This window comes from Danio aesculapii, chromosome 21, assembly GCF_903798145.1.
Source record: "Danio aesculapii chromosome 21, fDanAes4.1, whole genome shotgun sequence".
Taxonomy (NCBI): domain Eukaryota; kingdom Metazoa; phylum Chordata; class Actinopteri; order Cypriniformes; family Danionidae; genus Danio; species Danio aesculapii.
This window is the reverse complement of record NC_079455.1, coordinates 43881518-43904283: the sequence shown is the minus strand read 5'-3', so window position 1 is coordinate 43904283 and position 22766 is coordinate 43881518. Positions and strand designations below refer to the sequence as shown.

Sequence of the window (22766 nt, the reverse complement as noted above, 5' to 3'; positions counted from 1 at the left end):
AGAAATTCATGCATAAATTATGATACTTACTTGTTCAAAAGAATAACCGATTACTATTATTAAGTAGATCAGCAACATTGAATACAATATTAAAATTAGGGCTGCACAAAAATACATTCAGCATGGCTTTTAGCTTTGAAAATGTTTTATTAGTCAATAAGTTATGTTGAATACAATGGTAAATGTCTTAATTTCATACTAAAGTACATTTATCTATTAAATTGAGACTAATAAAAACAACATGATTTATGGAAATGACTAAAACTGTAGTTTATTATATTTAAATTCATATTTAATGTATAGATAACACAGTTCTGGTGGTTTTTGAATGAATAAAATCTTACATATAGTGCTTTTAATTTAGTATTTTATGCTTAAATTATGATCCTTGCTTGTTTGAAATAATAATCGATGGCTATTGCTAAGTAGATCAGCAACATTGAACACAATATTAGAACTAGGGCTGCACAAAAATACATTCAGCATGGCTTTTAGCTTTGAAAGTGATTTATTAGTCAATAAGTTATGTTGAATACAATGCTAAGCTTCTTAATTTCATACTAAAGTACATTTATCTATTAAATTGAGACTAATAAAAACAACATGATTTATGGAAATGACTAAAACTGTAATTTATCATATTTAAATTCATATATTTAATGTATATATTACAGTTCTGGTGGTTTTTGAGTATTTTATATAGTGCTTTTAATTTAGAATTTCATGTATAAATTATGTTGCTCGTTTAAAATCAATTAATACTATTAAGTAGATCAGCAACACTGAAAACAATATTAAAACTAGGGCTGCACAAAATATACATTCAGCATGGCTTTTAGCTTTGAAAATGATTTATTAGTCAGTAAGTTATGTTAAATATAATGCTAAACTTCTTAATTTCATACTAAAGTACATTTATCTATTAAATTGAGACTAATAAATACATATAACATTATTGTTATATGTTTTTAATTCCACAAATCTAGTTACATGCAATATGATACAACATAATTCAACTCCATTCAACTATAAGCAACACCAAGACTGATTATATTTCCATCACAATTGTAAAAGTTGTGCACAGATTGACCTTCTTAAATAAACAAAAGCGTATTAAACATTAACAGAGTCTCTACTCTTTATGTAAGTTGATGAATACTAATATATATATATATATATATACATTAATTAAAAAAAACTGGAAATCACGTGTGTGTGACGTCATTAGCATGAACACACTCACTCTTCGAACATTCTTCGAAAGACTTGGTATAATGTGAGTACTTAAGTCAGCAATATATACTTTAAGTCAAAACTATTCGCCCTCCTATAAATTATTATTATTTTTAATATTTCCCAAATGATGTTTAACAGATTCAGGAAATTTTTCACAGTATTTCCTATAATATTTTTTCTTCTGGAGAAAGTCTTATTTGTTTTATTTCGACTAGAATAGAAGCAGTTTTTAATTGTTTTAAACCCATTTTAAGGTCAATTTTATTAGCCCCCTTAAGCTATAATAGTTTTGGATTGTCTCCAGTACAAACCACTGGTATACAATGACTTGCCTAATTAAGCTGAATACTAGTGTCTTGAAGAATATCTAGTCTAATATTATTTACTGTCATCATGGCAAAGAGAAAATAAATCAGTTATTAGAAATGAGTAGAAATGAAACTATTATGATTAGAAATGTGTTGGATAAATCTCTCCATTAAACAACACTTGGGAAATATTTTGAAAAGAATTAAATTTCAGAGGAGGGTAAATAACTTTGACTTGAATTGTATATATAAAACTGCTCTAGAGGTTTTTGGATATTTTAATGAAAAATTCATACATATATAGTGATTTTAATACAGGTTTTCCAATTTTATGCATAAATGATGTACAATTGACCTATTTTACTTAGCTTGTTTAAAAGAATAATTGATTACTATTATGTCGACAGGCAAGATTGAATACAATATTAGAACTAGAGCTGCACAATATATCACAAAAATTATTGTTATAGCGATAATAGTATATAAAACATACATATCGCAGTCTAGTTTATTTTATGCATTGGTTGTTTAACTGAATTTGACCAATCAGATTGGGCCGTATTATCTCAAGTCCAGCCTCTGCGGTAGTTGATGTTCTGCTATTGGCTGGAGCAGCCCAAAGCTGAACCCAGAGCTGAAAATAAACACTAATGGCGGGAAAATACCAACAGCCAATTAGAGTCAGAATATCTGTGCAGGTTATCGCTCATTCGAGGTGACTAAATGTTTACACCTTGACAGTTTTTAGGCTGAATTAGTGCTAATCAGATCTGAAAACTGTTTATTTTAATATAATTTAACAAATAAACGATTTAAAAACATAGCTAATTAAAATAGAATGTTTCAAGGGAAATGTTATATTGTAAGATAGTGGTCTCCCACCTCGGGGTATCGATTGGTACTGAGGCTGAACAAGAAATCAGCAATTATTTTATTTATTAGAGTCTGAATAATCTTTCATTCAGAAAAATTTCTCTGTGTTATATCTTGCTCACTTGAACGCCAAAATGTAACCCACTAGCAGCAAAATGAGTAAGAAACAGACGTCTCTGGAAAGTTTCTTTGGGAGGGGGAAAAGGCCCAGTGAAGGACCCGCGAACTGCCAAGGAATGAATCCGCAACCCAACAACAAATCAGGTGAATCCACCATGTCTGTGCAAGAAGATCAACTGCTGAAGATCACAAATGATGGCGGCCTTATGCTGTGTTCACACCAGACACAGCATGTGCGATTAAATCATGTAATTCGTGCACAAATAGTTCACTCGCTTCATTCGCGCGTCAAATTCACTTCACAATAGATACAGACTCGCATCATGGGCAGGGCTTCTGTCTGCCTGGTGACTCTAGCTTCATTGCTAAATAGCTAACATGGATTTTATTGAGATATTAGCTGTGGTTTATGTGCTTTAGGAAGGCTGAAAAACAGCGTAGATTCGTTCGGCGCCATGTCTGGTTCCACTAGATCCTTTCAGAGGTGCACCCAGCTTTGTAAGTTCATCAACTCCTCCAGAAACTATACCTGGACGATGGAGGCTTTCAATGCTGCTTCAGACTGAGCTGAGCCCAATTTGATGAGCTGTTGTCCGGTGTCGGCATGAGGATTTCCCCTCGGGACACCAACAACAGGCGGTACGTCATAATCACGCTCCTACAAGAGCAAGCTTATGAATGGTTAATGCAGCACGAATGTCAAATGTGTAATTGCTCAATTCGCGCCACTTCATTCGTGCGAATAGTGCTGCATGATGTCTATTTGCGTCTTCGCATTGACTTAACATGTTAATCACTAATGCTTGACGATTCATCTTCGACTGCCACCATTAGGGTCCGTTTACATTTGATGTCTTTTCTGCATGGAAGTTCGTTAAATACATATTGGGAGTGACGCGCTCACGTTTTCCAGGTGCACCAAGTTGAAAACATCTCAGCTTTTCAGAATGCTTTGAGCGCACCGCGAGTCACGTGACAAGAACTGACGGATCTTGCTTGCTTGTTTAAAAGAGTAATTGATTAATATCAAATCGATAAGCAACACTGAATACAATATTAAAACTAGGGCTGCACAATATGTCGCAAAAAGGATTGTTATATTGATAATAGCATATACAACAATCATATCGCAGACATGTGATAAATTACATTTATTTTATGCCTGCTATTCAATGTCCGCTGAAGTTCAGATTTTCCAACTGGAGCGATTCGTGCAATACGCTGGGTTCACACCAGACGCGGCATGCACTATCAAACTGCGCTATTCCTGGGTAAATAGACCCGTGAACATTTTAGTTTACTCACTTAATTCACGCGTCAAATTCACTTCACAATAGACACAGATTCGAGTCATGAGCAGGGCTTCTGTCTGCCCGGTGACTCTTGTTTCGTTGCTAAATAGCTAACATGGATTTTATTGAGAGAACAGCTGTGCTTTAGAAAGACTGATAAACCACGTAGATTCATTCAGCGTCATGTCTACTACATGTTTTCAGTGGTGCACCAGCTCTGTGAGTTCATCAACTCCTCCAGAAACTATACCTGGATGATGGAGGCTTTGAGCGGTGCTTCAGGCCGAGCCCAGTTTGATGAGCTGTTGACCGGTGTCGGCAGAAGTATTTGCCCTCAGGAAACCAACAACAGGCGCTGTGTCATAATAGCATCCCTACGAGAGCAAGCTCATTAATGGTTAATGCAGTGCGAATGTCGAGCGTTTTGCGCGTCAAACGTGTACATGCTCAATTCGCGCCATCTCATTCATGTGAATATGCTGCATGATGTCTATTCGCATCTTTGCATTGACTTAACATGTTAATCACTTCATCCGCGACTGGTGTGAACGCATCATTAGAGGCCATTTACATATCACGTTTTTTTTTTGCATGCAAGTTCGTTATTTCCATATTGGGAGTCACACGCTTGTGTTTTCCAGGCGCACACAGTTAAAAATATCTTAGCCTTTCAGAATGCTGCGATCGCACTGCGAGTCACGTGACAATTACTGACCAATCGACTTCATACTTGAAATATACACATTCTGGTAGACTAAATACCTCAGGCAAACACAGAACACCCAAACACTGAAGTGCTTTTTAGTTTTCTCCATAAATAAAATTGTTATCGTAGTTGCTGTAATGTTCTCTGAGAAAACGGTTAATGGTCTCCTAACAATCTACGTAATCTCTATCCTCGCGCCAAGGTAAAACTGTCAAGCATTGACCGGACTGCTGTGATAAAACAAGGTTGGGGAACACTACTGTAAGAAATATCGTTATCGCAATACTTAACAACAATACTGTACAGCCCTAAATTAAAACCCATTAAAGGAGTTACTTGCAAATGACTTGCAAGTGCTGTATCTCAGCATGAACGTTGCTCAACTTGCTGCAATTTTATGCTTCTTCTCGTGAGTCTGTAGATTATAAAACTGAGCAAAACTCTTCCCGCATGATAAGCACTGGTACGGCTTCTCTCCAGTGTGAACTCTCTGATGAGTTTTCAATGCTGACGAGTTAGTGAAGCTCTTCTCACAGTCCGCACACTTGTAGGGTCTCTCTCCAGTGTGAATCCTCTGGTGTATTTTAAGGTTAGTCGATGAACTGAAGGTCTTCCCGCAGTCAAAACACATATACGGTTTCACTCCAGTGTGAACGCTCTGGTGAATCTTTAAGTTATTCAGATGCACGAAACTCCTCCCACAAAAAGTGCAAACGTAAGGCTTCACTTCAGAATGAACTTTGAGGTGTGCACTTAAATTTGACGACATCATAAACGATTTACCGCACTGATCACACCTAAACGACTTCACTCCGACATGAGTGCGCATGTGATTTCTGAGAACGCTTTTATATTTAAAACTCTTCCCGCATTCAGTACATGTAAACTGCTTTTCCTCAGTGTGAACCCTCATGTGCACTTTTAAGTGCCCTTTATGGATGAAACTCTTCCCACATTGCGTGCACGCCAGTATTTTCTCTCCAGTGTGAATCCTCATGTGCACACTCAGATCTTCTTTGTAAATGTAAGTCTTTCCGCAGTGGCTGCATATAAAGGGTCTCTCTCCAGTGTGAACTCTCATGTGTCTTTTGAGTTTGGATTTATTTGTGTAACCCTTTCCACACTGAGTGCACGTGAACGTTTCTACCTCTCCAGTGTGTGTTCTGATATGCACACTCAGGTCTTGTTTGTAGACAAAGGTCTTTTCGCACTGGGAGCAGGTAAACGGTCTCTCTCCGGTGTGAATCCTCATGTGTATTTTGAGTTTTGATTCGTGCTTGAAACTCTTCCCACACTCGGAGCAGCAGAGAAATTCTTTGACTTCAGCTTTTTGCAGCGTGAAAGTCTGCGTGTTTTCATCTTTTATGATATGATTTTTGTCGTCAGTCATCTCAGTTGGGTCTAAAATCAAAATAAGACATTAAGACTTAAATTAAAGATAATATAACAGTTCATTTTGTGGCAATATTAAAGAGCCCATATTATACATGAAATAGGGTCATATTTAGGTTGTAAGGGTCTCCAACAACAGTCTAATATGCATGCAAGGTCAAACAACACTTTGATGGTCTTATAATCTGCATTTATTTTTACCTAATTATCCCAGCGACTCCCATATGAATCGTTCAGCGATTCATTTGTTCCCAAACCCCTCCACAGCGCGAAGCTAATCTGCGCTGATTGGACCGATGACAGCCTGCTGCGATTGGTCGAAACTGACAGGCTTCAGGGTGAGACAGAGTGAAATGCCCAGCTGCTAATCAACAATATAAAAGTAGTCACAGTGCACACACGCTTCATAGTGGATTTTGGCTGCCAGTGGGTGAATGTAAACACAGACGATGGACTAGAAAATACTGACGACTAACTATTTTATTGAGCACAAACTCCAAGAACTGGCGAGGAGATCTCCTAGCAGTCTACTTGCTCTTTTCACACACACACACACACACACGCACGCACACACGCACGCACACGCACGCACGCACGCACGCACGCACGCACGCACGCACACACACACAGGGCCGGCGCGTCCAGAATAGAGACGGCGCGGCGGCGACACCTCCCTCACCCTCCGCGTCCTCAGTTACATCCGCGATTAACCCAACCCCCCCCGCCAAGCTTCGATTTCAACCGCGACACACCTCCCAACCCCTCCCCACCCCCGCCCCTCACTTTACAAACGGGTCCCTTTCGTTTTCACTATCGGGTTGAGGGCGGCGTGATCACCCTTTGCCTAGAGCTTTACCCTATTCAGGGGAGACACACACACACACACACACACACACACACACATTAACCTCCTAAGAGGAGACACTCACACAAACGACCATCCTCAGAGGAGACACACACACACATAACTGACTATCTGTAGTCTGCTCAAGGCTAGGCTATATTGCTAAGGTTTCATCTTTGGGTGAACTGTCAATAATATCCATCTGCACAGCGTGACTTCATTCGACCGGTGTCTGTGTGTGTCTCTGTGTGTGTGTGTGACTTTTTTTCTATTAGTGGGCGGGGCCGCAGCTTTCAAATCTCCCGGGTTTGCGCGTGCAACTACTTGTGTTTCATAGCCGCGTCATCACGAAACACCTAATGACTCGTTATCAAGACGACTCGTTTGAAGCACTATGAGTCGACTCTTTTATAGATGAATCAACAGTTTTAAACACTGTACACTTACAGATTTAAGCCTTAGCTGGACATTTCACTTCACTTAGAGCTGTGTGACACACTACATGGAAGGGCCTTTTCAAAAACCCATAATATGGGCTCTTTAATGTAGGAGACATACATTGTAAATTGGCGATTGGCCACAAGGTGTCAGTACCAGACTATATAACTGTGGCTTCACTGCATGGAAGAGAGCGTTGGTAGGAAGCACACAGTTTTTGACCGTAACGTAACGTGACGTGAAGTAACTCAACTCGACTTAACAACTTAAGGTAACAGAGAAGTGTGCATATAGATTAAGGAAAAGTGATTAAGTAATTCTGTTGATTGGAAAATAAAGACGTTTTTATTTGCATCTATTTTGCCTATGGACTCTGACTTTACGCGTTAAAAACTTGCCAATTGGAAAGCCGCTACAATTAATGTTCCTCATCTGTCATTAAAGATAATGAAGTAAAACACAAACCTATTAGTTCCTCTGTCTCTTCATCTTTTATTCTGCAGGGTTCTTCTTTAATCTCCATCTTTACTATAGTATGTCAGCTGTTTCTCCTGCTGTAATTCCTCCGCTTTGCTGCTTTTCTTTAGCTGTGGGAAGATGGGAATATTCCTCAGCATTTAAATAGCAGTTTCAGTTTAGATGCTAATTACTTTTGATTAAACAAGTCCCTTATTTCTCATTCGCCACAGCGGAATGAACCGCCAACTATTCCAGCATATGCTCTTCCAGCCACAACTCAGTACTTGGGAACATCCACACACACTCATTCACACTCATACACTACGGCCAATCTAGTTCATCAATTCCCCTATAGCGCATGTGTTTGGACTGTGGGGGAAACCAGGGCACCCGGAGGAAACCCACGCCAACACGAGAACATGCAAACTCCACACAGAAATCTCAAACCAGTGACCTTCTTGCTGTGAGAGGACAGAGCCATTGTGTCACCCACTCATGTATATCTCTTAATAAATTCCATTTAAATGTTTTAATACAATTTTACTCAGTTTTTAATCTGTTATTATTTGCAATACACATATTGTGTGATTATTTTATGATTAATTTAATCATCCTGTTTATGTAAAACACTCTGAATTATTATTAATATTGTCTACAAAGTGTGGTATATTAATAAACTTGCCATGTCTATTACACCTTTTATTTACCAGGGTAAATTACATGAAATATAGTTCAAAACAATCTGTAATCTTGACAAATTTCCATATGATTGTTCAACTTAGATTAATTTGTAATCAAAAGCGTATTGATTTAAGTAAATTACCATGGTTTTATTATGCTAAAAGCATAGCTTGTTTAAATTTATTGTATTTCACTTCTATTTTTAAAACCACAATTTTACCCCAAACACCATGGTCTGGTGCAGTGTTTCCCAATCCTGTTCCTGAAGGCACACCAATAGTACACATTTTCAACCTCTCCCTAATCAAACACACCTGAATCAACTTATCATAACATCAGAAGAGACTCCAACACCTGAAGTTAATGGGTCAGAAAAGGGAGACATCCAAAATATGTACTGTTGGTGTGCCTCCAGGAACAGGGTTGGGAAACACTGGTCTGGTGGAGTCAAAATGACATCTATCGAGGATCTGTATCAGCAACGTTGTCTGTCTAGGGCAAATAGCATTTTAAGGGATCCAATGGCCATAGTCTGCTCTAGGCATGGGACGATAACCGTTTTCAAGGTATACCACGGTTTGGGAAAGTCAAGGTTTTAAAACCGCCAAAATTTACTGCAATACCGTTACTGAGGTGTGTATGATTTTTTATATATTTTTTTTGGGGACAACAGTATCAGAAAAGATCTCCAAAGATGCAGTTTTTAAACTGTAAAGAAATCAGTGTTTTAGAAACTAATGAAGACAGCAGAAGTCAACGATTCATTTTCATTACTTAGCCTGACATGTTTACTGCTCCTAAATACTTTAAATGCATCTCAAAATAAAATATATTGTGTTCAAAGGGGAAAAAAAGTGTTTGTTTTTTTATCCAGACATTTAAAAAGAATATATTTTAGAGCAGTAATCACTATACCGTGAAACTGTGATATTTTTATCCAAGGTCATCATACTGTCAAAATCTTATAGCAGCCCATGCCTAGTCTGCTCATGCTCATGCCATCAGGCAGGTGTTACAGAAGATTGAGAAGTACATCAGTGCGGTTTCTTGATAGTTTTTATCCTGTCATTATAAGACTTTTGAATAATACCATATCTTAAACACTATTGATAGTTAGTATGACATAATAAATACATAAAGAGTTAAACTAGCATAAATTGTTAATATTACAACTATTTTAACAAACTCTGCAATAAGTATTAAGTTGTTCCCTTCAGAGATTTTTTAAATTGGGTTATATTTTATACAACTATATTTTAATATATTTATGAAAACCTTATTTATTATGTTAGGATTTTATAGTGTTTGTATAGTGATGTTTTTTATGCTCTTATTGGGTCTGATGCAACACAATTTTATTCTGCGTTACAGTTTATTGTGATGTTTTGAATAAGAAAATAAAGGAACTGAGTTAAAGTTGAGTTTATCTAATAATATCATTTCAGAAAAGTTCCAAATTCAAAATAGGAAAATCACACTAGCAGCCAATGACTATCAAAGTACAACATTGTTGACAGTCAATTACATAGTACTAAGATTTTAGACCGAATATTCAAAGTAGCATCACAAATTGAATTAAAAAAGGAATTAATGTGTGAATATAAAACCAACTTTACCTCAATCCATCAGTGAACCTGACAGTGTGTACTCAGTATGAGGTAAAGTTGGTTTTATGTTCCTTCATTCGTTCATTTTTGAACAGTGACAACCTGTGACACAGTCCCTATATTGTTAACCTTGCTACTTTGAATATTTGGTCTGAAATAGCATATATGACTTACAATATGACTTCAAAACAGCATTAGCGCTATTTAAATGACTGTGAACAATGTTGTACTTTGATAGTCATTGGCTGCTAATATGATTTCACTACTTACAATTATTTTGTGTAATTATATTGAGGAGAAAGTCCGAATATGCGATTATAAAACCAAATTTACCTCAATAATGAAGAAAACTGAAACTGTAAACTGGTCATATTGTTGCTAAACCAAGGTTAATTTGTGGTTACAAGATGTCTGCTGTGGTTACACCATAGTAGCTACATATTAATCATGGATTTGCAACATTAACCATACTTGAACCGCTACTTACAACACGTTTAACTCTAATAAACCCATCATTTGATTCAATATCGGAGACGATTTTAAATGGTTTCCCACTCGAGCTAATCTGTATTAGCGTTATCATTTACCATAATTAAAAAACTATTTAAGACTTATACTCTAATAGATAGTCAAGTGAATATACTTACAGTGTGATAAACACAGAAGGTTTACAGCATTATGGACAACTATTGTTTGTGTTTTTTCCGATCTTCTTCTTCTAGTAGACTCGAATGTTCTTCATTGTTTCCTGTGCTAGAGCGCCACCACTGGCGAAACCCAATACAAGGCCCCTAAAGCGCATGTGTGTGGACTGTGTAATTTTGTTTATAAAGGGAAGATGTTCAAATTCAACTTGTACTAAATTGTATTAAAATTCTGGAGAATTGTTATATTCATAAATGCAAGTGCCTTAAAACAAAACCACTGTTTTTGATTTTCTAAAAATTTTGGATATACTGTAAATCTGTAAAGTTATTATTATTTATTGACTATCTTTATTATTTGTTCTCTGTACTGTAAATTTAGTAATTTGAGTAATTTTGCCTTAATATATTGTGTCTGACTCCATCATGAGCTTGGAGGACTGCATCCATACATCTCTGCAATGACTCAAATCACTGATTAATAAAGTCATCTGGAATGGCAAAGAAAGCCTTCTTGAGTTCATCAAGATTCTTTGGATTTATCTCCAATGCCTCCTCCATCTTACCCCAGACATGCTCAATAATGTTCATCTCTGGTGACTGGGCTGGCCAATCCTGATGGGTCCATGATGGGTTCCAGTAGGTCTTCTGCAGTATTCGTGATGATTGGGATGCAGATCAACAGATCATTCATCTGAAAAATCCACCTTCTAACATTTTTACAAATGACCAACTATATAATTAATAATAATATAACTAATGAATAAGTAACACACTGCTTTATGTAAGGATGTTAAGTGTCCTTGCTCCTCTCTTTGTCTGTTTATTTTAACTTTGTTTCCAGGAGACACACAAACCAGGTCATCATAGGTCATGGAGACCTCTCTCTCTCCCTCTTTTGAGCAGAATTACTGATGCTGAGGAGGGGGAATAACTGTTTCTATTGTCATGATAGTCTACAGTAATTTCGCTGTTTTTATTGTTAATTCTTTTTAAAAGAATTCCTTTTTATGCTTGAAAGACTTTGTGTGTAGTGAGGATATTGTAGCTTTTGAACCAGTTTGATAAGACAGCAGAACGTACAAGAAACAACCTTGAGTTTCCACAACAGATTGTCTCTTGAGTCTATGTATGCCTCCATGGTTCAGCTTTTTACAGGTCGGAGATCAGCTCTTAATTAGTTTAGGGTTGGCCTGACCCCCAAGAACCATGCCGCCGTCCATATCTGGAGTTAGATACAATCCTTCATTGACGCACACATTTAGATTTGTCTATTTTCTCTTTAACCAATGAGAACTGTTTACCTGGATCCCACCTTTTCTGGACATGTCTAAAGAGTATAATTGCTGCGTTGTTGTACTGTAAGTCAGAGCGGCCTAGGAACTCATTGCGAGTGTTGAAGCTGGCTTCTGCTAATTAAACTGCAGACTATCTTCAGTAAACTTGATTGATTTATTTGAATCTCTGACTCTTCTTCATCTGACAGACGGCTCATTCTTTGGGTTAAACCTGTTAACAATCCCTACAAATTATATATATATATATATATATATATATATATATATATATATATATATATATATATATATATATATATATATATATATATATATATATAAAATTGGATGCTGGGCAAAGATTAATTGCATGCAAAATAAGTCTGTTTTGACATGATATATATGCGTGTATACCCTTTATTATGCATGTATTTGAGAAAATGTTGATATATATTTAGAACAAGCAAACAGAACAAACCATCATATCTTTAAATGTCACTTTAATTTTTGCCCATTCCTTTTTGCAGTACCTCTTAAGCTCTATCAGGTTGGATGGGAAGCTATGATATGCAGCCATTTTCAAATCTCTCCAGAGATGTTCAATAGGATTTAGGTCTGGCCTCTGGCTGGGCCATTCAAGGACATTCACTGAGCTATTGTGAAGCCACTTCATTGATATTTTGGCGGTGTGCTTTGAGGCATTGTCCTGCTGGAAGATGAACCGTCGCCCCAGTCTGAGGTCAAGAGCACTCTGAAGCAGGTTTTCATTCAGGATGTCTCTGTACATTGCTGCATTCATCTTTCCCTCTATCCTGACTAGTCTTCCAGTTCCTGCTGCTGAAAAACATCCCCACAGCATGATGCTGCCACCACCATGCTTCACTGTAGGGATGGTATTAGCCTGGTGATGAGCGCTGCCTGGTTATCTCCAAACGTAACGCATGGCGTTCACTCCAAAGAGTTCAATTTGAGTCTCATCAGAGCAGAGAGTTTAGTTTCTGATGGTCTGAGATGCCTTTTGGCAAATTCCAGGTGGGGAACGGCTTCCGTCTGGCCACTCTACCATACAGGCCTGATTGGAGGATTGCTGCACAGATGGTTGTCCTTCTGTAAGGTTCTCCTCTCTCCACAACGGAACGCTGGAACTCAGACAAAGTGACCATGGGGTTATTGATCACCTCCCTGACTCAGGCCCTTCTCCCCGATCACTCAGCTTAGATGGCCGGCCAGCTCTAGGAAGAGTCTTGGTGGGGTTCAAACATCTTCCACTTACGGATGATGGAGGCCGCTGTGCTCATTGGAACTTTTAGAGCAGTAGAAATGTTTCTGTAACCTTCCCCAGCCTTGTGCCTCGAGACAATCCTGTCTCTGAGGTCTACAGACAGTTCCTTTGTCTTCATGCTTGGTTTGTGCTTTGACATGCACTGTCAACCCTGAGACCTTATATAGACAGGTGTATGCCTTTTCACATCATGTCCAATCAATTGAATTGATCATAGGTGTACACCAATGAAGCGGCTGAAACATCTCAAGGATGATCAGTGGAAACAGAACGTACCTGAGCTCAGTCTAGAGCTTCACGCCAAAGGCGGTGAATACTGATGTACATGAGATTATTCAGCTTTTTTATTTGTAATAAATTTGCAACAATTTCAAAAACTCTTTACACATTGTCATTATGGGGGATTGTGTGTAAAATGTTGAGGAAATAAACGAATTTAATCCATTTTGGAATAAGGCTGAAACATGTGGAAAAAGTGAAGCGCTATCTATAAATTCCGGATGCAGTGTAAGGATCATGCCCAACATACGTGGATATTTTCTATTTATATCTCCTTTGAAATATGGTATAAATGGCAAAAATACGGACTTTCCTCTGTGTCTCCCATTCATTTTTTTACTTCCTGGCCTCCATCTGAATTTCGCACCTCACCAAAACCACGTTATTAAAAACAACCTGTAACATAATGGGCGGTCCTTGATCCTTTAAAGTGTTAAAAGTAAAAAAAAAAAAAAAAGTTAAAAGGTGTTAAAAACTTCCAGACCTTCAGCCATCAGTCTGAGCTGTATGAAACTATCCACTGGACGAGCATAGATGAACTCTCTCATGAAGTTTCAGGCTTTTTGAAAGAACGAAACTCTTCTCGCAGTGTGAACACTGATACGGTTTCTCTCCAGTGTGAACCCTCTGGTGTGTTTTTAATTCGGGTGATGTACGAAAGCTCTGCCCGCAGTCTGAACACACCCGTCCTGCAGCATGAGCTTTAAGGTGTTTACTCAGGTTTGATGGACAAGCAAATGTTTTATCGCACTGATCACAGCTGAACGGCTTCTCTCCAGAATGAGAGCGCTGATGCAGTTTTAGATTCTTCGTGCATCTGAAACTCTTTCCACACTGAGCGCACGAGTACGGCTTCTCTCCTGTGTGAATCCTCTGGTGTTTTTTTAAGTAGTTTGATGTCCTGAAGCTCTTCCCGCAGTCTGAACACACGTGCGGTCTCTCTCCGGTGTGAATTAGCTGATGACGCTTTAAACATGGCAGGGATAAAAAACTCTTTCCACACGTAAAGCAAACGTGAGGCTTCAGTCCAGCGTGAACTTTAAGGTGTTGCTTTAAGTATGATGCACGGATAAATGTTTTATCGCACTGATCACAGCTGAACGACTTCACTCCAGCGTGAGCGATCAGATGATTTTTAACAGATCTTTTATTTCTGAAAGTCTTTCCACACTGAGTGCAGGAGAACGGATTCACCTCGACGTGAACAATCTGGTGCTTTCTTAAGTTCCTCGTTGTACTAAAGCTCTTCCCGCAGTGTGGACACACATGCGATCTCACTCCAGTATGAATAAGCTCGTGCTCCTTTAACCTATTCATATATAAGAAACTCTTCCCACACAAAGAGCAAACATGAGGCTTCACTTCAGCATGATTACGCTCGTGCGCGATTAAGCTATTCCGACATAAGAAACTCTTCCCACACAAAGAGCAAACTTGAGGTCTCTCTCTAGAGTGAACTTTAAGGTGTGATTTTAACTGTGATCTCGTAAGAAATGTTTTATGGCACTGATCACAGCTCAACGGCTTCACTTCACAGTAAATACGCTGATGCTGGCTTAAGCTGTTTTTAGTCTTGAAACTCTTTCCACACACAGAGCAGCTGAAGGGTCTTTCGTTATTGTGAATCCCCATGTGGTTGTTTAACTTGTCTTTACTTTTGAAGATCTTTCCACACTCAGTGCAGGTAAATGATCCGTTTGCAGTGTGACTCTTCAGGTGTGACTCCAGCTTGGCTTCCTCTATGAAACTCTTTCCACACGGCGTGCATTTGAACAGTTTTTCTCCAGCGTGAACCGTCAGTGTGTGTCGTTTAAGCCATGATTCGATTCTGAAAACCTTTCCACATTCAGAGCAGGAGAAAGATCCTTTGGCTCCAATTTTTCGATCTCGTTTCTCAGTGTAATTCTGTTCGGTTTTTATTTGTGAACTTTCACCTGTGAATGGTTGAGGATTTTTAGACTGGTGCTGTTTGTCTTCATTCCCCTCCGTCTGGTCTAAAATCAAAGTATTAAATTATTATACTTTAAAGAAAGATAAATCATTAGTTTAGTCTACAACCACAAATCGGAAAAAAACTGGGACAGTATGGAAAACGCAAATAAAAAAAGTAGCGATAGCCAACTTTGACTTTGTATTTCATTACGGCGACGCAGTGGCGCAGTAGGTAGTGCTGTCGCCTCACAGCAAGAAGGTCGCTGGTTTGAGCCTCGGCTGGGTCAGCTGGCGTTTCTGTGTGTAGTTTGCATGTTCTCCCTGCGCGTTTCCTCCGGGTGCTCCGGTTTCCCCCACAAGTCCAAAGACATGCGGTACAGGTGAATTGGGTAGGCTAAATTGTCTGTAGTGTATGAGTGTGAATGAGTGTGTATGGATGTTTCCCAGAGATGGGTTGCAGCTGGAAGGGCATCCGCTGCATTAAAATGGGTGCTGGATAAGTTGGCGGTTCATTCCGCTGTGGCGGCCCCAGATTAATAAAGGGACTAAGCCGAAAAGAGAATGAATCCATTTCATTACAGACAATATGAACACAAAATATTTCATGTTTTGTCTGGTTAACTACTTCATTTGTAAATATACATCCTTTCCTGTCGTTCAGACCTGCAACACATTCCAGTTTAGGGGGTGTCATCAGGTATATTGGTTAAATAATGATGTAATTTGAAAGAGGTCATGATGATTGTAATTATGATTTGGCACAAAAGCAGCATCCAAGAAAGGCCTAGTCCTTTAGGAGCAAAGATGGGCTGAGTATCGCCAGTTTGCAAACAAATATTTGAGAAAGTTAGACAATGTTCCTCAAAGAAAGACAGGAAGACATTTGTGGCCCGTTTCCACTGAGTGGTACGGTACGGTACGGTTCGGTTTGGTTTGGTACGCTTTTATAGCCGTTTCCACTGTCAAAAAGCGTACCGAACCGAACCGTACTGTACCACTTTTTCGGCACCCTTTTGAAAGGGTACCAAACACGAGAAAGGGTACCAAAAGGCGGAGCTAGACGCACAGCTGAACGCTATTGGTTTACTGAGATACATCATTCGCTTACGCAACAAGCCAGAATGAAAACAAAAAACCCGCCATGTTTAAAATACCCGCACAGCGAGAGATTACAGCGGAATTATTTATACATATAATAACGAGCCATGGTCGACCCGGGCTCAAACAAACCTTGTCGTCTTGATAAACAGCCACAAACCCATGGAGTACAGCAGATTTACCCTGTGCTGTGAAGTTTTTTTTACAAGGCAGTCTGAGGCGCGAGCGGTTTTGCTTTCTTGCTAGTGCTCGCCGCGCGACTAACATTATATCTGAATTAACAAACTTCTTGAGCTGATGGTAATAACCTGCGCTTGATTATTGACGTGCTTTTAAAACCCGATCCTGTCAGACACTGACAAACACGAGAGTGAAGCGCGGAAAAAACAAGAGAGGAGCCGGAAAAAAAGGAGCACATTATTTTTGAGCAGACGTGAACACACTGCCTTATTTAATTATTTTTGTTATTATCACCTTTTGGACTAATATGAACTCAGAATGATGGAATTGTTCTCTAACAGAGGCTACATGTGCTGCTGAAGATTACAGACACAGATGAGAGATTTTCACTGACTGTAGGCTATATATTGTGCTGTTTTTGAACCTAAATACGGACGAAATGTCTGTTGTGTGTTCTTCTGTAGTTGGTAACATATCGGAGACTGTAAGGGTCTGTATGTGTTTATATATGTTCATTTATTAAGTTATTTAATATAATTACAGACGTTACAGTAGGCTGTTTCGCACTGTCATTGATCTGCAGTTATAATCAACTCATGTTCATTGAAAAGTTAGTAATAAACATTTCTACACAAGTATTTATGTGTGTAAAGCATCTGTTTTGTGAGAAGTGCTTTTCATATGATATGTGAGCGACCTGTACAGCTTTATTGTAGACATTTCCTCGAGCGAGAATGACGTCGACTGAAACTTTCTGTCGTACACCACGCCCACCAAAAGGGTACCCTTGTTAGTGGAAACGCAAGCCTGATAAAGGTGACCCGTACCAAACCGAACCGTACCGTACCGTACCAGTCAGTGGAAACGAGCCATTGGATATTTCACCTTCAACAGTGCAGAACATCATTTAAAGATTTAAGGAATCTGGAGGAGTTTCAGTGCATAGTGCAAGGGCGCAAGCCTAAGCTGAACAACCATGATCTCCGATCAATCAGGCAGCACTGCATCAAGAATCCTCATTCATCTATAAGCCAAATCACCACATGAGCTCAGGACTACTGTGGCAAACCTTTGTCAAGTACTATAATACTTAAGTTACATCCACAAATACCAGTGAAAACTGTACTGTGCCAAGAGGAAGCCCTATGTTAACAGTGTCCAGAAGCACCGTTAACTTCTGTGGGCTCGGATGCATCTGGGATGGACCATCACACAGTGGAAACGTATACTGTCGTCAGATGAATCAGTGTTTCAGCTATTTTTTGGGAGAAATGGACCCTGTGTGCTCCGGACCAAAAAAGAAATGGGTTGTGTCAGTACCCTTGGTGAAAGTAACTTGCACTTCTGTGATGGCACTATTAATGCTGAAAAGTACAGAGAGATTTTGGAGCACAATATGCTGCCTTCTTTTCCAGGGACACCCATGCATATTCCAACAAGACAATGCAAAACCACATTCTGCACACATTACAAAAGTCCGGCTGCGGAGAAAGAGGATACAGGTACTTGATTGGCCTGCCTGCAGTCCCGACCTCTCTCCAATACAGAATGTGTGGTGCATTTTGAAGCGCAAAATGTGACAACAAAGACCCTGTACTGTTGCCCACTTTAAGACCTGTTTGTTGGAAGAATGGGACAAAATGACACCTGAAACACTTCATCAGTCAGTGTCTTCAGTCTCTAAATGCTTTTTAAGTGTTGTGAAAAGCAATGTGTTAGGACTGCGTTGTTTTTGTGTTTCTGTGTGTTTGATTTATTCTAGATTGGGGGCGTGCCTTCAGCGCACCTGATGCTGGTCAGCACCCTTATTTAAACCCTGGCAGAAAGTTTGTCGGGGCCGCCGCTGTCCATTCACTTGGCCAGAGCTGCGCTTCAATTTTGGGCATTATGCTTTGTTTCGCATCCATACACTATCACTGACAACACCTACTGCATCCATTCGCTTGCTTTTCAAACTGATTGAACATACTGATACTGATGTTTTGATTATTATTTTTAATTGTGTTAAATAAATCTTCTTTTTGATTATACTTCGCCGTGTCGTCTCCCTCACTATGTTACATCCCTGAGCCAGTTGTAACCAAGCGGCAACCTCCCGCTCTCCCTAAGGAGGCAATACGGAAGTAACTAAAACTGCAATTTATCGACTCGCCTTGGGGGGCTGGCTCCAGGAAGTCCAGGTCATTTCTGACAGCAATGGGAAATTGGCCATTTTTACAGCTGATAAAAACATGCTTACAGCCTGGTACAAAAGATGGCTTTGGTGCAGATAGCCATGATTAACCTTCATGACAACTGTGAGGGGGGTGAATTTTTTTATAACTCATCCGTTTCGTCTGCATAATTAAGGGCGTGGCCACTTGAGTGACAGCTAGGTCTCGCTGCTGGCTGTCTCATTACCTCAGCTGATTACGGCTAACTAGCCGATGCACTCGGCATATACATCGCATTTGTGTTTTGGTTAATGTTTCTTTACACAGTCAGCTGCCTATTGGGATTATTTTCTACAATTATCAGATGATATGGCATGCTGTGTGCACTTAATTGTGCTCACAAACCATTCTTTGGCCTCCGTTTCCCTGGTGAGTAAAGTTATATACTTATATACCTTCTCTATAAATGTATTTGTTTTATTTAAGATCATTTATCATGTTCTTTAGAGCTGTAATGCCCTCCAGAATCTGACAGATTGGTTAGCTGTAGGCTCTAGAACAGTCATCTGAAGCGTTGTCATACAGTGTTATGCCTGGATTTCATCAATAGTCTTGCATTTACTAACACAGACTATAACTGAAGTGTTTGGACATATTTTGCGTTTTCCTCCTGTTGAAAAACGTCATGAGAACAATGCTTTGTGGCTCAGTGTATTACTACAGTGTTTTTAAAAGTCTAAACACTTTATTGATATAGTGTACAGCCAAGCACATGTGGTCAGAACACAAACGAGTCGCAGGTAATGAAGTATTAAGCGTTTCTCCCAAAGTAAAGTCTGTCTGCCAGGTCTAAGCAAAGTGCCAGCAGGCGTCTGTAGCTCTGCTCACTCTCCGCCTCTTTGCCCTTGTTTGGTATCCCGCCGTGGGTGCGATGACGCGCAAACAAAATGGTGACGGTTGGCCGTGCCTTCTTGTAGCTTCATTTGCGCTCTTCAGAAACCTATGGGTGACGTCACGGATGCTACGTCCATATATTTTACAGTCTATGGTTGTAACAAATGGCAACATTATAATATGTTAAATGCTTTAAGGTTACAACTTTTTATTGCAAGAACCAAAATTGAAATAAGTGTTTATTTTGAGAAAAACGATAAAGGTCATGAGGAACAGTTAGAATTAAATAATGTTTGTTGTATTGTCTGAAATAAAATACAAGTTAAAGTAAATTTAGAAATCACTACTATCTTTTTTATTTCCGTTTTCCATACTGTCGCAACCTTTTCTGATTTGGGGTTGTACATAGAGTTTACTAATAAGTGTCTCATTTCAGATTCAGCATCGTTATATGCAAGTTTTCATCTTAATGTTTCTCATCAGTCATTAAACAGCGAGAAGTAAAACACAAACCTATTAGTTCCTCTGTCTCTTCCTCTTTTATTCTGCAGGGTTCTTCTTTAATCTCCATCTTTACTATGTCAGTTGTCTCTCCTGCTGTAATTCCTCCAGTTTGCTGCGTCTTCAGCTGTAGGAAGATGAGAATATTCCTCAGCATTTAAACTCGCATGATTATCTTCATCACACCAACAAATCACCCTGTTATTTCAGTTTTAACCACACTCAACTCATATAAAAGTCACTTTTTGACAGTTCTGGGCAGTTCAGAGTGAAATATAAACAAGAACATGATTAATAATTACATATAAAGCAACTATAATCATTTAGTTTGGGGTGCATAAAAGGCTAGCAGCACTCTCCTTTAATCACACATGACTAAAGATCTGAATATATGCAAATCAGAGTCAAGAGAATACGTTAATTTACGTCCTTTATACAGTGTAAACTAAATTTAGGGTTCATCACACACATTTTTACTACTAAAATTCCATGACTTTTCCAAGAACTTTCAAGTACATTTTAATCACAATGTAATGTCTACATATACATGGTAAATAAATTAAAAAACGACAATCAAAATGATGATTGTTTTGTCTGTTTTGTTTATGTTTTTATATCTCTGTAAAATTGATTTTGATAACGCTGACACAGCAATAACAATGTGAGAGCAAGTTTTTGGCCAAGGACAGAAAAGTAAAGACAACTAACCTATATTCAAGTTAGGGCTGTACAATATATCGTTTCAGCATCGATATCGCGATGTGTGCATCCGCAATAGTCACATCGCAGAATATGCAATGTTGGGATTATAGTTTAATATAGAGTTTACTCATAATGGAGTAAATGTTTATCATCTGCATGCATTTTTAAAGAGATAGTTCACCCAAAAAGGACATTTTCATTACACCCTTATGAGTTTTCTTTTTTTTTTTTAAATAACCACACAAAAAGAATATAATTTAATAACTCCTATAGTGTTGAAACAAGTGAAGGGTGAGTAAATAGTGAGTACATTTGAATCTTCGAGTGAACTGTCTCTTTAAGGCCTGTGACTGTGTGAACATTTCAATATTTCACATTTTAAAACATCTGGCCACAAGACATTATTTGTAGCTTCATTCATTCATTCATTTTCTTTTCGGCTTAGTCCCTTTATTAATCTGGGGTCGCCACAGGGGAATGAACCGCCAACTTATCCAGCACATGTTTTACACAGCGGATGCCCTTCCAGCCGCAACCCATCTCTGGGAAACATCCATGCACAATCACTCATACACTACGGACAAATTAGCCTTCCCAATTCACCTGTACTGCATGTCTTTGGACATGCGGGGGAAACCGAAACACACGGAGGAAACTCACGCGAACGCAGGGAGAACATGCCAACTTCACACAGATACGCCAACTGACCCAGCAGAGGCTTGAACCAGCGACTTTCTTGCTGTGAGGCGACAGCACTACCTACTGCGCCACCTTTTTGTAACTTTAATAAAGATTAAATAATACACAATGAAGACTATGCAGTGTTGATTATTCAATATCTGTACCTGAATAGTGAATACCTGAAAACTGGAATTCACTTTTATCTTTACTATATTTTATTTGTCTATGCTTGTAATTTATTTGTCATATATTATTCGAGAATCACCCCAATCCCCAAACCCCAATCCCCAAACCCCAAATAACCCTGTTAAATCATCTGGTGAAATTGTATTCACATCGTAATATACATCACAGAAATACTAAATACCGTAATGTCAGATTTTTCCAATATCGTGCAGCCCTAATTCAACTATTCAGATATTTATTAAACTAATTTCAATGACTTTTCCAAAACTTTTCCAGGAAAACAGCATGTTAAAATCCCATGACTTCTCCAGGTTTTCCATAACCGTATGAACCCTGTAAATTTCTAACATAACTAGATTTTTAAAGAGGGTTCAGTTGGTTAATTACATAACATTTGCTCAACATAATAATTAATAATCGTTGTCGTGTGAACAACTTTTATTTACATCTAATCAGAGAAAGCAGAAGTACAGGCTAACTCAAGCATGGGCAAACTCGATCCACGAGGGCCGGTGTCCCTGCAGAGTTTTGCTCCAACACTAATCAAACACACCTGAACACCCTAATTAGTGTCTTCAAGATTACTAGAAAGCTACAAGCAGGTGTGTTTGATTAGGGTTGGTGCAAAACTATGCAGGACAGCGGAACTCCAGGATCGAGTTTGCCCATTCCTGGCCTAACTACTCATTTCAGATTTGAAGATGCGATTCGGAATCGGACCACTCCGAGTCTCCGACTGGAATAAACGTGTTTTAAACCACTAAAAAGAACTGATTTTAAATTTTGTGGTAGATTTTCCCTAATTATTAATAAAGTGAACGTACTTACAGTGTCATAAAGTCATGAATTACCCAGCTTTGGAGCATCATAAACGGCCGTCTCACTTCTGTTTATACTTTCACCGCGCTCTCTTCTTCTTCTCTTCCTCGACTCGGATGTTGGTCAGTGTTTCTAGTGCTCGTGCGCCACCACTGGTGGAACCCGATACATACAGATATAAA

At 38.8% G+C, this 22766-nt stretch overlaps 2 protein-coding genes across 2 annotated transcripts; both read right to left on the bottom strand.

Annotated features, from left to right (window-relative positions):
* Positions 1-679: 679 nt before the first annotated feature.
* Positions 680-10687, bottom strand: LOC130214992 (gastrula zinc finger protein XlCGF8.2DB). The gene is made up of 3 exons (XM_056446876.1): positions 10604-10687; positions 7675-7796; positions 680-5936 (listed from the first exon to the last, which is right to left on the bottom strand). The coding sequence occupies exons 2-3, from the start codon at positions 7730-7732 to the stop codon at positions 4915-4917; spliced, it is 1080 nt and encodes a 359-aa protein (XP_056302851.1). The 5' UTR covers positions 7733-7796; positions 10604-10687; the 3' UTR covers positions 680-4914.
* Positions 10688-12278: 1591 nt separating this feature from the next.
* Positions 12279-22711, bottom strand: zgc:171220 (uncharacterized protein LOC100126101 homolog). Its single transcript, XM_056445889.1, has 3 exons — positions 22594-22711; positions 20209-20323; positions 12279-15432 (listed from the first exon to the last, which is right to left on the bottom strand). Exons 2-3 carry the CDS (start codon positions 20264-20266, stop codon positions 13952-13954), a joined length of 1539 nt encoding a protein of 512 aa, XP_056301864.1. The 5' UTR covers positions 20267-20323; positions 22594-22711; the 3' UTR covers positions 12279-13951.
* Positions 22712-22766: the final 55 nt, after the last annotated feature.